The sequence below is a fragment of the Mandrillus leucophaeus genome, unplaced genomic scaffold (assembly GCF_000951045.1).
Source record: "Mandrillus leucophaeus isolate KB7577 unplaced genomic scaffold, Mleu.le_1.0 Scaffold624, whole genome shotgun sequence".
NCBI classification, from domain to species: Eukaryota; Metazoa; Chordata; class Mammalia; order Primates; family Cercopithecidae; genus Mandrillus; species Mandrillus leucophaeus.
The window spans coordinates 369,397-386,245 of record NW_012106742.1 but is presented as its reverse complement, the minus strand read 5'-3'; the positions used below and the strand labels follow the sequence as shown (position 1 = coordinate 386,245).

General features: G+C 43.0%; 1 protein-coding gene across 1 annotated transcript in view; it reads left to right on the top strand.

Moving 5' to 3' along the window:
- The window catches only part of NUP210L (nucleoporin 210kDa-like), a 187,744-nt gene that overhangs the window by 140,550 nt on the left and 30,345 nt on the right, over window positions 1-16,849 (top strand). The window contains exons 27-32 of the mRNA XM_012000337.1: window positions 3,956-4,114; window positions 6,404-6,495; window positions 8,717-8,891; window positions 11,125-11,300; window positions 12,380-12,597; window positions 15,500-15,636. Of these exons, the coding sequence (XP_011855727.1) occupies window positions 3,956-4,114; window positions 6,404-6,495; window positions 8,717-8,891; window positions 11,125-11,300; window positions 12,380-12,597; window positions 15,500-15,636 (957 nt within the window). The remainder of the gene's footprint in view (window positions 1-3,955; window positions 4,115-6,403; window positions 6,496-8,716; window positions 8,892-11,124; window positions 11,301-12,379; window positions 12,598-15,499; window positions 15,637-16,849) is intronic.

Below are 16,849 nucleotides of genomic sequence, written 5' to 3'. Positions count from 1 at the left end.
CAGTGAGCCGAGATCATGCCACTGCACTCCAGCCTGGGTGACAGAGTGAGACTCCGTCTCAAAAATAAAAAATAAAATAAAAATAAAAAAGTCTCCCACCAAAACAAAGCCCAGGACCTAATGGTCTCACTGCTGTATTTTACCAAATATTTAAAGAAGAACTAATACCAATCCTACTCAAACTATTCTGAAAAATAGAGGAGGAGAGAATACAACTAAACTCATTATATGAGGCCAGTATTACCCTGATAACAAAAACAGGCAAAGACCTATCAAAAAAAGAAAACTAAAGGCTAATATCTGTAATGAACATTGATGCAAAAACCCTCATCAAAATACTAGCAAACTGAATTTAACACCACATTAAAAAGATTATTCATGGCCAGGCATGAGAATCGTTTGAACCCAGGAGGCGGAGGTTGCAGCGAGCTGAGATCATGCCATTGAACTCCAGCATGGGGGAATAGAGCTAGATACCATCTCAAAAAAATAAAGAAAGAAAATAAATGAAGAAGACACACAAAAAAATGGAAAGATATCCCATGTTCATGGATTGGAAGAATCAATATTGTTAAAATACCCATACTACCCAGTGTAATCTACAGATTCAATGCAGTCCCTATCAAAATATCAGTAACATTCTTCACAGAAATAGAAAAAATAATTCTAAAATTTATATGGAACCACAAAAGACCCAGAATAGTCAAAGCCATCCTCAGCAAAAAGAATAAAACTGGAAGACTCACATTACCTGACTTCAAATTATATGACAGAGCTATAGTAATCAAAACAGCATGGCACTGGCATAAAAACAAACATATAGACCAATGTAACAGAATAGAGAACCCAGAAACAAATTCATACACCTGCAGGAAACTCACTTTTAACAAAGGTGCCAGGAATATACATTGGGGAAAAAACAGTCTCTTCAATCAGTGGTGCTGGGAAAACTGGATATCCATATGCAGAAGAATGAAACTACACCCCTATCTCTCACCATATGCAAAAATAAAATCAAAATGTATCAGAGACTTAAATCTGAGACTCAACGTATGAAAATATTACAAGAAAACATTGGGGAAACTCTCCAGAACATTGGAGTGGGCAAAGATTTCTTGAGTAATACTCCACAAACACAGGCAACCAAAGCAAAAATTGACAAATGGGATCTAAGGCCCAGCCTTAGATATTTCTTAAAAGAAGACATACAGGCCAGATGCGGTGACTCACGCCTGTAATCCCAGCACTGTGGGAGGCCGAGGCAGGTGGATCACAGGTTAGGCAGGTTAGGAGTTTGAGACCAGCCTGGCCAACATGGCAAAATCCCATCTCTGTGAAAAATACAAAAATTAGCTGGGTTTGGTGGCATGCTTCTGTAGTCCCAGCTACTGGGGGAGGCTGAGGCAGGAGAATTGTTTGGGCCCAGGAGGTGGAGGTTGCGGTGAGCTGAGATTGTGCCACTGCACTCCAGCCTGGGTGACAGAGCGAGACTGTGTCCCCCACCAAAAAAAAAAGACATACCAATGGCAAACAGGTATATGAAAAGGTGCTCAACATCATTGATCATCAGAGAAATGCAAATCAAAACTACAATAAGATATCATCTCACCTCAGTTAAAATGGCTTATATCTGAAAGAGGGGCAACAATGAATCCTGGCAAGGATGTAGAGAAAAGGGAACCCTCATATACTGTTGATGGGAATGTGAATTAGTACAGTCACTATGGAGCATAGTTCGGAGGTTTTCAAAAAACTAAATATAGAACTACCAAACTACCATATGATCCCAACAATCCCACTCTTAGACATATACCCAAAAGACAGGAAATCATTATATCAAGGAGATATCTGCTCTCTCATATTTACTGCAGCACTATTCACAATGGCCAAGATTTGGAAGCAACCTAAGTGTCCATCAATAGATGATTGGATAAAGAAAATGGGGTGTATATACACAATGGAGTACAACTTAGCCATAAAAAAGGAATGAGATGGCTGGGCACCATAACTCACACCTGTAATCTCAGCACTTTGGAAGGCCAAGGTGGGAGGACCACTTGAGCCCAGGAGTTTGAGGCCAACCTAGGCAACATAGTGAGACTCGATCTCTACAAAAAAATAAATTTTAAAAAATTTAGCCAGGCACAGTGGTGCATGCCTGTAGTCCCAGCTACTTGAGAGGCTGAGGCAGAAGAAGCACTTGAGCCCTGGAGATTGAGGCAGCAATGAGCCATGATTGTGCCACTGTACTCAACCTGGGCAACAGAACAAGACCCTGTCTCAAAAAAAAAAAAAAAAATGAGATCCTGTCATGTGCAACAACATGGATGATGGAATTGGAGACACTATGTTAAGTGAAATAAGCCAGGTATAGATAGACAAACTTTGCATGTCTCACTTATTTGTGGGAGCTAAAGATGAAAACAATTGAACTCATGGAGACAGAGTAGAATGATGGTTACTGGAGGCTGGAAAGCATAGTGGGCGGGTGGGAGGGAAGTGGGGATGCTTAATGAGTACAAAAATATAGTTAGATTAAATGAATAAGATCTAGTATTTGATAGCACAACAGGGTGAGTACAGTCAACAATAACTTATCATATATTTTTAAATAACGAGGCCAGGTGCAGGGGCTCACGCCTGTAATTCCAGCACTTTGGGAGGCCGAGGCGGGTGGATCATCTGAGGTCAGGAGTTTGAGACCAGCCTAGCCAACATGGTGAAACCCTGTCTCTACTAAAAATACAAAAATTAGTTGGGCATGTTGGCAGGCATCTGTAATTCCAGCTATTTGGGAGACTGAGACAGGGAGAATTGCTTGAACCCGGGAGGCGGAGGTTGCAGTGAGCTGAAATCATGTCATTGCACTCCAAACTGGGCAACAGAGCAAGACTCCATCTCAAAATAAAATAAAATAACTAAAAGAGTATAATCGTGTCTGTAAATGCAGCTGGACACAGCGGCTCACACCTGCAATTGCAACACTTTAGGAGGCTGAGGCAGGAGGATCACTTGAGCCCAAGAGTTTGAGACCAGCCTGGGCAACATAGGGAGACCCTGTTTTTAGAAAAAAAAAATTTTTTTTTAATTAGCTGGGCTAATTGACACATGGGGACACATGCCTGTGGTCCTTGCTACTTGAGAGACTGAGGTGGGAGGATTGCTTGAACCCAGGAGGTCGAGGCCACAGGAAGCCATGATTTCACCACTGCACTCCAGTCTTGGCAACAGAGCAAGACCCTGTCTCAAAAAAAAACAAAAAAGGTTTCAACTTAAAGTATGCTTGAGGTGATGGATACCCCACTTACCCTGATGTGATTATTACAAGTTCTATGCCTGTATCAAAGTATCTCATGTACCCCATAAATATGTATGCTTACTATGTAGCCACAAAAATTAAAAATAAAAACAAACAATTAATTGTAATCCCAGCACTTTGGGAGGCTGAGGTGGGCAGATCACTTGAGGCCAGGAGTTCGAGACCAGCCTAAGCAACATGGCGAAACCCTATGTCTACAAAAAATACAAAAATTAGCTGAGTGTGGTGGTATGCCCCTGTAGTCCCAGCTACTAGGGAGGCTGAGGTGGGAAGATCACCAGAGCCCGGGAGGTCGACGCTGCAGTGAGCTGAGATTGTTCCACTGCACTCCAGCCTGAGCGACTTTTAAATTTTATTTTTAATTTTAATTTTTCCATAAGTTATTGGGGTACAGGTGGTATTTGGTTACATGAGTAAGCCCTTTAGTGGTGATTTGTGAGATTTTGGTGCACCCATCACCCGAGCAGTATACACTGCACCCTATTTGTAGTCTTCTATCCCTCACCCTCTCCTACCCTTCCCTGACTTTTTATTTTTAATTTAAAAAAGTTTAATATTAAAAAAGTTAAAAAAAAAATAAAAGGAAGACACCATGTTTATCATGAATATTTCTTAATCTATCCCTTCGCTGTCTAGGTTTTTCTACAGCTCCCAGTAGAGCATAACTTTGCCATGGTTGTCCACACAAAAGCAGCAGGCCGGACCAGTATCAAGGTCACTGTTCACTGCATGAACAGTTCCTCTGAGCAGTTTGAGGGGAATTTGTTGGAACTCTCTGATGAAGTACAGATCCTGGTAAGCTTCCAAATCTAAATCTTTTTTTCGTATATTAAGGATAAGAAAGTTATATTCTCTTACCATCAACGAAGAGCTTATTTTGGATAGAGACAGATAATTGTTAGAGCGATTCTGAGAACAGGTTTGTACTTCCTAGATCTTTATCATTCCTGCTGATTGCTTGTATATAGTTTTTGTTTTTGTTTTTGTTTTGTTTTGAGACAGAGTGTCGCTCTTGTTGCCCAGGCTGGAGTGCAATGGCACGATCTCGGCTCACTGCAAACTCCGCCTCCCAGGTTCAAGCGATTCTCCTGCCTCAGCCTCCTGAGTAGCGTGTGCCACCAAGCCCAGCTAATTTTGTAATTTTAGTAGAAACGGGCTTTCTCCATGTTGGTCAACCTGGTCTCAAACTCCCGACCTCAAGTGCTCCGCCTGCCTCAGCCTCCCAAAGTGTTGGGATTACAGGCGTGAGCCACCGCGCCTGGCCTGTTTTTTGTTTTTTTTGTTTTTTGGTTTTTGGTGTTTTTTTTGAGATGGAGTCTCGCTCTGTCGCCCAGGCTGGAGTGCAGTGGCACAATCTCGGCTCCCTACAAGCTCCTCTTCCTGGGTTCACACCATTCTCCTGCCTCAGCGTCCCAAGTAGCTGGGACTATAGGCGCCTGCCACCACGCCCAGCTAATTTTTGTATTTTTAGTAGAGATGGGGTTTCACCGTGTTAGCCAGGATGGTCTCGAGCTCCTGATCTCATGATCCGCCCGCCTCGGCCTCCCAAAGTGCTGGGATTACAGGCATGAGCCACCATGCCCGGCCTGTTTTTTATTTTTGAGACAGAGTCTCACTCTGTCGCCCAGGCTGGAGTGCAGTGGCACAATCTCCACTCACTGCAGAGTTCAGGTAATTCTCCCTGCCTCAGCCTCCCAAGTAGCTGGGATTACAGGCGCCCGCCACCATGCCTGGCTAATTTTTGTATTTTTAGTAGAGATGGGGTTTCGCCACATTGTCCAGGCTGGTCTCAGACTCCTAACCTCAAGTGATCCACCTGCCTTGGCCTCCCAAAGTGCTGGAATTATAGGCGTGAGCCACCATGCCCGCCTGCTTTTATATACTATTGACATCAGAAACTATTAGTACTTGCAGGTGAGCAGTCTGAAAAAAAAAAGAAAAGAAACTGTAGCACACACACTCCCTTCAACTCCCCATACCAGGAACACAGGATATGAACACCACAGTAATTAGAGAAGGATTCATTTCTGATCCACTCCACCTTACATAGATATTATAAGTCCATTTAAAATTTTTATTTATTTATTTATTTAGAGAGAGAGTTTTACTCTGTTGCCCAGGCTGGAGTGCAGTGGCATGATCTCGACTCACTGCAACCTCTGCCTCCCAGGTACAAGTGATTCTCCTGCCTCAGCCTCCTGAGTACCTGAGATTACAGGCACATGCCACCATGCCTGGCTAATTTTTGTATTTTTAGTAGAGACAGGGTTTCATTATGTTGACCAGGCTGGTCTCGAACTCCTGACCTCAGATAATCTGCCCTCCTCGGCCTCCCAAAGTGCTGGGATTACAGTCATGAGCCACTGTGTCCAGCTGATATAAGTCCATTTAAATATATTCACAGTTAGGATAAAACATAATTCTAACTTTTCATAAGGTGTAAGATTATGAATAGTTTCTACAGATACTCTCAGGCTAAAAGCTAAATGTTTCTGTTGTTTTTAGAATTCAGAAAACAAGTTATCACTTATATGGGTCAAGTAAGTTTCACTGCCTCTGATTTTGAGACTTTTTTTTCTTTCACTTTTTTTATTTTTTCCTTTATTTTGGCTTTGGTTCTCTGATTCAATGTGGAGTAGAGGAAAGAGTACTTTACTAGAAGGTGGAAGACCTGGATGGTGTTTCATGCTAATTGAATATTATAGGTTCTTTTTCTCAAACTTCATGTCATTTTACAAGAGCTAGAATTAGAAATTTCGAAGTAATTTTATACCTAATATCTAAGTAATATGGAAGATGTGGTAAGTGTAAACTTTGCTACATGCTCAGTCCCTCAGAGTCAGAAACGGCTAACATTAGGTTATATCTTCTAGAATACCTAGTTATGTTTTGAGTGCCTGGTTCATTTTGGAGAGGAGTATTGTGGATGATTTTAGACTTATTAGAAGTTAGGCAGACTGTTGATTTGTAGTTGTCATTTATTTGCATGTTAATCTCTTGGGGATTATACTGAAGTCCATGTGTAAGTAAAAGTCATAATTTGTCTTTGCCAAATATGAGGAATGCATTATTTTCTCATTATAGGTGTTCGAAAAACTCCAACTCTTCTATCCAGAGTGCCAACCAGAGCAGATTCTGATGCCTATAAATTCTCAGCTCAAACTCCATACCAACAGGTAAGGAAAAGAGAGAATAAGGAAGCGCCAGGATCCAAGCTTAAGTATTTTCAGTAAAACATTGACATAGAAAGAACACCTTTGCCTTCTAGGAGATTTTTCTAACCCCCAAATAATTTTTTGTATGAGGTGAAATTTCCATAATGTAAAACCATTGTAAAGTGTAAAATTCAGTGGCATTTAGTACATTCACAATATTGTGTATTCAGCATCTCCATCTAGTTCCAAATATCTTTATCACCACCAAAGGAGATCCCATACCTATGAAGCAGTCACTCTTCCTTCTTTCCTGCTCGCAGCCCCTGGCAATCACTCATCTGCTTTCTGTGTACGGTATTAGCTATCCTGAATGTATTTCATATAAATGGAATCATACAATATGCAACATTTTGTGTTGGTTTCTTTTTTTTTTTTTTTTTTAGACAGTCTTGCTCTGTTGCCCAGGTCAGAGCACAGTGGCGCAATCTCGGCTCACTGCAACCTCCACCTCCTGGGTTCAGGCAATTCTCCTGCCTCAGCCTCCCGAGTAGCTGGGATTACAGGTGCCTGCCACCACACCCGCCTAATTTTTGTATTTTTAGTAGAGATGGGGTTTCACCATGTTGGCCAGGCTGGTCTTGAACCCCTGACCTCAGGCGATCCGCCTGCCTTGGCCTCCCAAAGTGCTGGGATTACAGGCGTGAGCCACTGTGCCCAGCCTTGTATTGGCTTCTTTAAGTTAGCATAATGTTTTTGAGGTTCATCCATGTTGTAGCATGTATCAGTACTTCTTCCTTTTTATGACTGAATAGTATTCCATTATATGGAAATACCACATTTAGTTTATAATTTCATCTCCTAATAGAAATTTGGGGTTGGGTACAGTGGCTCACGCCTGTAATCCCAGGCTTTTGGGAGGCCAACGCTGGTGGATTACCTGAGGTTGGGAGTTCGAGACCAGCCTGACCAACATGGAGAAACCCCAACTCTACTAAAAACACTAAATTAGCCAGGTGTGGTTGTGCATGCCTGTAATCCCAACTACTCAGGAGGCTGAGGCAGGAGAATCACTTGAACCCTGGAGGTGGAGGCAGCAGTGAGCCGAGATCACGTCATTGAACTCTGGCTTGGGCAACAAGAGCGAAACTCCATCTCAAAAAAAAAAAAAGAAAAGAAATTTGTGTTGTTTTCACCGTTTGGCTATTGTGAATAGTGCTGCTATGAATATTCATTTGCAAGTATTTACTTGAATACCTGCTTTCAATTGTTTTGGCTGAATAATTTTCTTTTTGAGATGGAGTTTTACTCTTGTCGGCCAGGCTGGAGTACAAATGGTGCCATCTCGGCTCACTGCAACCTCTGCCTCCCGGGTTGAAGCCATTCTCCTGCCTCAGCCTCCCGAGAAGCTGGGATTACAGGCGCCAGCTATCACACCCGGCAAAATTTTTTTTTTTCGAGACGGAGTCTCGCTCTGTCGCCCAGGCTGGAGTGCAGTGGCCAATGGTGCCATCTCGGCTCACTGCAACCTCTGCCTCCCGGGTTGAAGCCATTCTCCTGCCTCAGCCTCCCGAGAAGCTGGGATTACAGGCGCCAGCTATCACACCCGGCAAAATTTTTTTTTTTCGAGACGGAGTCTCGCTCTGTCGCCCAGGCTGGAGTGCAGTGGCCAGATCTCGGCTCACTGCAAGCTCCGCTTCTCGGGTTCACGCCATTCTCCTGCCTCAGCCTCCTGAGTAGCTGGAACTACAGACACCCGCCACCGTGCCCAGCTAATTTTTTGTATTTTTAGTAGAGACGGGGTTTCACCGTGGTCTCCATCTCCTGACCTTGTGATCCGCCCGCCTCGGCCTCCCAAAGTGCTGGGATTACAGGCGTGAGCCACCGCGCCCGGCCTTTTTTTTTTTTTTAGTAGAGACAGGGTTTTACCATGTTGGCCAAGCTGGTCTCAAACTCCTGACCTCAGGTGACCCTCCCGCCTTGGCCTCCCAAAGTTCTGGGATTACAGATGTGAGCCACCACACCCGGCCTAAATAATTTTTTAATGATAAAAGATTTGATTTTAAATAAATAAGCATAATCCAAAGGCAGACTTTTATCTGAGGAACAAATAATTACACACGTGGAGAATGGCAAGCAGTTTTCTCGAGTACATCCCCTAACAGTGATCCTGGAAATTTTTACCCTTTTCTCTCTGGTCAGACAGGACCCCCAAAAGATGCCACTTTCTTTACTTGTTCCCTAGGGAAGGAGCTGCCTTTGTGAGTTCTCGTGTTCTCAAGTGTTTCCCTAATTCATCCGTCATTGAGGAGGTTGGTGAAGGGCTCCTGAAAGCTGGTTCCATTGCAGGTACTGCTGTATTGGAAGTCACTTCTATAGAACCTTTTGGAGTCAACCAAACAACCATAACCGGGGTCCAGGTGAGTTCAGGGACTTACTAAAAAAAACAAATAAATAAAAGGCATACCCTTAAGAAGCAGAGTTCCTTTTTTGAAAAACTAGAAATTTTCTTTTTTTTTTTTTTTTTTGAGACAGAGTCTTGCTCTGTCACCCAGGCTGGAGTGCAGTGGCCGGATCTCAGCTCACTGCAAGCTCCGCCTCCCGGGTTCACGCCATTCTCCTGCCTCAGCCTCCCGAGTAGCTGGGACTACAGGCGCCCACCACCTCGCCCAGCTAGTTTTTTGTATTTTTTAGTAGAGACGGGGTTTCACCGTGTTAGCCAGGATGGTCTCGATCTCCTGACCTCGTGATCCGCCCGTCTCAGCCTCCCAAAGTGCTGGGATTACAGGCTTGAGCCACCGCGCCCGGCCAAAACTAGAAATTTTCTTATCATGCATTAAGGAAAAAAAGAAAAAGAAAAGAATTAGAAACTTCTCTATCATGAGAGAACATGAACCAGGGGAAAAAAAAAAAAAGAAGAAATCTCTGGGAGTCAGAAATGAACCTATAAGAGGCCAGTCTTGACATATGCCATAAAATTAAAATGACCTTTAGACCCCTTGTTATAAAACAGATCAGCCTAAATTTATATGATTGTCTTCCTAGCAGCTTTGGCAAAAGGGTTCGTGTCAGAGGAGTGTAGAACGATTGCTATCAAAATCGGCTGGGCTTGGTGACTCATGCCTGTAAGCTCAGCACTTTGGGAGGCTGAGGCAGGAGAATCACTTGAGGCCAGGAATTTGAGACCAGCCTGAGCAACATAGTGAGACCCCTATCTCTATAAAAAATGAAAAAAAAAAAAAAAAAATAGCCAGCCTTGGTGGCGCATGCCTGCAGTCCTAGCTGCTTGGGAGGCTGAGGTGGAGGATCGCATGAACCTAGAAGTTTGAGGCTGCAGCGTGCTATGATTGAACTGCTGCACTGCAGCCTAGAAAACAAAGCAACAATCTGTCTCTTTTTAAAAAATTAAGCTTTGCTACTAGAATTAAAAAAATGAGAAAAGATCTCAGAGATAAGTTAGTCTTAACAAGAAAAAAAAAAATTTTAGACATTAAACATCTACTATATACTATATTGGTCGTTGTATGTATATTATCTCTTTTAACTACCACAAAAGCCCTGTGAGATAGGCATTATAATCCCCATCTAACTGTTAACTGATAAGAAACCTGAGACCCAGAAAAGTTACATGAGGCTATGAAAATGATAAAGCTATGATTCAAACCTAGACTTCACTTACTGTATCGCAGCTCTCTTACAGTGTGAAACACAATATAGATTGTGTTCCTGATAAGTAATCGATTATTTAACCATGAATATTGAGCACTCTGCATGAAATGGATGAATTAAAGTCCTTTCCTCATAAAGCTCCAGCTTCTCTTCACATTCCCACAGCTTTGAAAATTAAAAACCCTGCTGGGCGCAGTGGCTCACACCTGTAATCCCAGCACTTTGGGAAGCTGAGCCAGGTGGATCACAAGGTCAGTAGTTCAAGACCAACCTGGCCAAGATGGTGAAACCCCGTCTCTACTAAAAATACAAAAAATTAGCTGGGCGTTGTGGCAGGCACCTATAATCTCAGCTACTCAGGAGGCTGAGGCAGAGAATTGCTTGAACCCAGGAGGCGGAGGTTGCAGTTAGCTGAGATTGCGCCACTGCACTCCAGCCTGGGCAACAGAGCGAAATTCCATCTCAAAAAAAAAAAAAAAATTAAAAACCCATTTCAAGCCGGGCGCAGTGGCTCACGCCTGTAATCCCAGCACTTTGGGAGGCCAAGGTGTACAGATTGCTTAAGGTCAGGAGTTTGAGACCAGCCTGGCCAATATGGTGAAACCCTGTCTCTACAAAAAATACAAAAATTAACCAGGCGTGATGGCAGATGCCTGTAATCACAGCTACCTGGGAGGCTGAGGCAGGAGAATTGCTTGAACCTGGGAGGCAGAGGTTGTAGTGAGTCAGAATCATGTCACTGCACTCCAGCCTGGGTGACAGAGTGAGATTCTGTCTCAAAAAACAAAAAGAAAAGGAAAAAAAAAAAAGAATTTCCTATGCTGCTATGCTGTCGTATTGACTTAAGTCATCTCACATCAAAAGCTAACTATTTCCTATGGAAGAGAAACATCACTCTTTATCATTGATTATAAGTCTCAGAATATGGTTACAGCACTTCCCCAGTGCATCTTTTTCTGTACCAGTAGGTTTTGTTTCCCACAGGTAGCACCGGTGACATACCTGCGAGTGAGCAGCCAACCCAAGCTATACACAGCCCAAGGAAGGACCCTGTCAGCATTTCCCCTGGGCATGTCTCTCACCTTCACTGTTCAGTTTTATAATAGTATCGGAGAGAAATTCCACACACACAATACCCAGCTTTATCTGGCTCTGAACAGGTATGGAAGTCAAAGGAATGGTATTGACACTAGGGTAGAAATCTTGCAGATTAGGCTAGTATTATATAGCAGCTCCAGTAAATTCCCCTCACATTCTGAATTTGGAATTTGATCTTTCTTTTGTTAAAAAAATTTTTTTAAGTGAGGCCAGGTGGGTGACTCACACCTGTAATCCCAGCACTTTGGGAGGCTGAGCAGAGAGGATCACTTGGGCCCACGAGTTCAAGACCAGCCTGGACAACATGGTGAAACCCCATCCCTACAAAAATACAAAAATTAGCTGGGTGTGGTAGTGGGTGCCTGTAGTCCCAGCTACTAGGGAGGCTGAGGTGGGAGGATCACTTGAGCCCAGGAGGCAGAGGTTGCAGTGAGCAGAGATTGTGCTATTGCACTCCAGCCTGTGTGACCAATTAAGACTCTGTCTTAAAAAAAAAAAAAAAAAAAAAAAAAGACCCGACTTAGATAATGGTATTAGTTGTCACTTAAGAAAAATTTCAGGATATCTTAAATCTGTCAAGTTCTAATTCACTAAAAGATCCATAGGGAGCTAATTGGAGTATTATTATCAAAAGGCTTTACTGGGAAAAAAAAAAAGCCTTCTTGGGCACTATACATGTGAAGGTAATAGACTAATCCTTGGCCCATACTTACTTACTCTTTTTTTTTTGAGATGAAGTCTCACTCTGTCTCCCAGTCTGGAGTGCAGTGATGATCTCAGCTCACTGCAAGCTCTGCCTCCCGGGTTCATGCCATTCTCCTGCCTCAGCCTCCCGAGTAGCTGGCACTTGCCACCATGCCCAGCTAATTTTTTGTGTTTTTTAGTAGAGATGGGGTTTCACTGTGTTAGCCAGGATGGTCTCAATCTCCTGACCTTGTGATTCACCCGCCTCAGCCTCCCAAAATGCTGGGATTACAGGCGTGAGCCACCGCGCCCGGCCTACTTACTCACTCTTTATTGTGGAATGCCTTCTGAACTTTTCAGCTGTTGAATATAAAATGTGATAGGGTGTTCCCCAGAACTATTTTGTAACTATTGTCTTCTCTTTTGAAAGATTTCTACCTTTAATGTCTACTTGCAGAGATGACTTGCTGCTTATTGGACCAGGGCATAAGAACTATACTTACATGGCCCAGGCTGTGAACAGAGGGCTGACACTTGTGGGGCTTTGGGACCGGAGACATCCAGGCATGGCAGATTATATTCCTGTTGCTGTAGAGCATGCCATTGAGCCGGACACCAAGCTTAACTTTGTTGGAGATGTCATCTGCTTCAGTACTCACCTTGTCAGCCAGCATGGTATGTATACATTCCCTTTCTCAACCTTACAACTGATAGTTGTGAAGATTAAAACGCAGTTATTTAACAGCAACAACAAAAAAGCAGTTATTAATCCCTTGAACTGGTGTGGTGGTTTATACCCATAATCTCAGCCCTTTGGGAGGTCAAGCTGGAGAGGTCACTTAAGGCCAGAAGTTCAAGAAAGCAATTAATCCCCTAGAATATTTGTTTCCAAATTATCTAAAATCTCAGGGCCTGAGAAAGAAAATACTTCTGAGTATTTTATTATTTGTAATGTTAACTGATAATTTTTAGATTAATGCCTGTTTCACTCACTAGGCAGCCAATTAGAAGCTAGCCAGTAATATTTATCAAGAGTCTATTGAATACATAGCTCTATTTTATATCCTGTAGATAGTGCAGGGCACGGTGTCTTTTCCTCCATTCCAAGCTTTTGAAGGAGGGTAATGACTATATTGAAGGACAGTAAAGGATAACAGGAAGGAAAAGGCAATAAGGCTTTAGTTCTAAGAACTAGTTGTGTGTATGCTATTTTGTGAGGCACATTTGAAGGCCTAAGTCCTAACATATCATCATCGTAATAAGGTTTTTTCTTGTACCCAGATAAATTATACTTTTTTTTTTTTTGAGACAGAGTCTCACTCTGTCATTCAGGCTGGAGTGCAGTGGCACGATCTCGGCTCACTGCAACCTCTTGACTCCTGGGTTCAAGTGATTCTCCTGCCTTAGCTTCCTGAGTAGCTGGGACTACAGGCACACACTACCACACCTGGCTAATTTTTGTGTTTTCATACAAGGGGTTGGCCCCTGGCCAACTATACTCTTGAAAACAAAGCATTTCTGTCCTAAGTACTGATAATTATTTTAAAAATAAAATTATAAGCCAGGTGCGGTGGCCCATGCCTGTAATCCCAGCACTTTGGGAGGCCGAGGGGCCAGATCACGAGGTCAAGAGATCGAGACCATCCTAGCCAACATGGTGAAACCCCATCTGTACTAAAAATACAAAAATTATCTGGGCATGGTGGCACATGCCTGTTGTCCCAGCTACTCAGGAGGCTGAGGCAGGAGAATCTCTGGAACCTGGGAGGCGGAGGTTGCAGTGAGCCCAGATTGTGCCACTGCACTCCAGCCTGGTAACAGAGTGAGACTTCGTCTCAAAATAAATAAACAAAATCATAGAAAATCATTTGGGAGGCCAAGGCAGGCAGACCACCTGGGGTCAGGAGTTCAAGACCAGCCTGGCCAACATGGTGAAACCCTGACTCTACTAAAAATACAAAAATTAGCCGAGTGTGGTGGCAGACGCCTGTAATCCCAGCTACTCAGAAGGCTGAGACAGGAGAATCACTTGAACCTGGGGTGGAGGTTGCAGTGAGCTGAGAATGCGCCACTGCACTCCAGCCTGGGTGACGGAGCAAGACTCTGTCTCAAAAATAATAATAATAATAATAATAATAATTAAATTAGCCCAGTGTGGTGGCATATGCCTTTGGTCCCAACTATTGGGAGGCTGAGGTGGGAAGATTGCTTGAGTCCAGGAGATCAAGGCTGCAGTAAGCTATGATTGCACCACTGCACTCTAGCCTGAATGACAGGCTGTCTCTCAAAAAAAAAGAAATCAGTTTTTGGTTAGGAAATGAGTGAATTCTTTGGGTTTCCAAATACCATATCCCAAAGTGGTGTACACTGCCTGGATATATACATCCAAGTAAGACCTGCTTGTGGTAATATATGGCTTTGGCTTTGCAGCCTCTTCTGGTAACTACGGATACATATGTTTAGGTAAAGTGATGTAAATGTTGGACCTGACTTTAGCATTAACTACGTGTTTTGGACCTTGATACAAAGGGGCTCTATACAGCTGAATCCCCCAATGCTATAACAGCTGATTTGCAAACAACCACTACCAACATGCAATCCAGGACCAATGAGCTAACCCTACTTTAAGGTTGACCATGAGAGTTATAATCCCCTGATTATAAATCCCTTGTCAATGAAGCAGAGTATTTTTTTACTTTCTCTTTTTTTGTTTGTTTTTTTGAGACGGAGTTTCACTCTTATCACCCAGGCTGGAGTGCAATGGTGTGATCTTGGCTCACTGCAACCTCCGCCTTCTGAGTTCAAGTGGTTCTCCTGCCTCAGCCTCTCAAGTAGCTGAAACTAGAGGCATGTGCCACCACGCCTGGCTAATTTTTGTATTTTTAGTATTTTAGTTTCACCATGTTGGTCAGGCTGGTCTCGAACTCCTGACCTCAAGTGATCTTCCAGCCTCGGCCTCCCAAAGTACTGGTATTACAGACGTGAGCCACAGTGCCCGACCTATTTTTTACTCTTTTTAGCTAGATTTTGACAGGATTGTCCTATAGTCTTCCAATCTGGAATTTTGGGAGGCTTCATCATATGATGAAGGAAAGGGCCATATGCCAGGATCAGTAGTCCTGCAGGCTAAGTACAAACTCTAACCCAGTTTTTAGCATTCCTTGGCCATCTTTAGACTTAAGCCAAAATAAATAAATCCTTTCTCTTCCCAGTAGTCACTTTTTTGCAGTCTTTCTTGCTGTCATCAAACAGTAGCTCAAAGCAAATTTGTCCTTAGCAGCATCTAAACAAAATTTATTCAGAAAGCTATCCCTGTATGTAAAAAGAGCTTTTATTTTTCCTAAGAAGAACAGTTACATTCTCCAACTAAGTAGCTCTTCTTATGATTCTTTATTTTGCTGGTATGATATATGAAGAGGAACCTGACACTGAGAAAACAGTTATCTTCAAAGCTGGCCATTTCTCCTGGGAAGAGATATCTGCATGCTTGAAAAGTTTGCTGATTTGTAGTATGAATAAGTCTAGAGTGATTTATATCAAAGGCTGCAGCCGAGTGCTTTCTCTTGTCTTTTCCTAGGTGAACCTGGGATATGGATGATTTCTGCCAACAATATTCTACAGACAGACATTGTCACTGGAGTAGGAGTGGCCAGGAGTCCAGGGACTGCAATGATTTTTCATGACATCCCAGGAGTAGTGAAAACATATCGAGAGGTAAACATAACTGTATCAGAGTTTAAGAGACTGTGGTAACTATTGCCACATATGAGGATATGCATAGAGAAAATACATCATAGGAAAGGAAATACACTCATAAAACAGATATGAAGCCAGCCAGCAAACATTATTGGAACACAAAGCTAAACAGTGCTTAGGGTTCTTAACCGCAGAATGACTACTTATGTTTTAAGAGATCACGGTGGGTACTGGTTGGCACTAGATAGTAGACGCCAGGGTAGAAGCTGAAAGACCATTTGGGTGTCTACTGCCCTAACCCAGGTGACATATGTTGGCAGATCAGGGTGGTGACAGAGGAGGTAGTAAGAAGTTGACTAGATTCCAGGTATATTTTATAGGTAGAGCCAATAGAGTTTCCTCACAGATTATATCTAGAACATAAGAAAATCCAGAATGATTCAGGTTTTTGGTTGAACAGCTGAAAGGACAGCATTACCGTCAACTGAAATGGGGAAGACTGTAGGTGGAACAGTTTTGGAGGGAAAAACAGTCAGCTTTGGATATGTAAAACTGGATATGTCTCTTAAATGTCAACTGGATATGTTGAGGTAACTGGATATAAAAGTCTGGGACTCATTGGAATAGAGATATTTAAGGCCATTAGATCACCAAAAGAATGAGCGTAAAATAGAAAAAAGGCTAGGTGCGGTGGCTCACATCTGTAATCCCAGCACTTTGGGAGGCCAAAGTGGGAGGATCACCTAAGGTCAAGAGTTCGAGACCAGCCTGGCCAACATGGTGAAACCCTGTCTCTACTAAAAATACAAAAATTAGCCGGGCCTGGTGGCTTCTGCCTGTAGTCCCAGCTACTCAGGAGGCTGAAGCATGAGAATCGCTTGAACCTGGGAGGTGAAGGTTGCAGTGAGCTAACATCAAGCCACTGCACTCCTGCCTCGGCAACAGAGTGAGAGTCGGTCTCAAAAAATATATAAATATATATAGAAAAAAGATCTAAGTACTAAGTTCTGGGAGCACTTCAATCTTAAGAGTTCTGATTGCCTTTTGATTAGTGGCAAATGGAAAAAGAAAGAAACAAAAGGGAAAAAGGGAGCTCTGAGAGAAGAACCAATAAGAAAGACTTATAAGAAACAACCAGGCTGGGCGCCATGGCTCGAGCCTGTGATCCCAGCACCTTGGGAGACCAAGGCAGGCGGATCACAAGGTAAGAAGTTCGAGACCCAGCCTGACC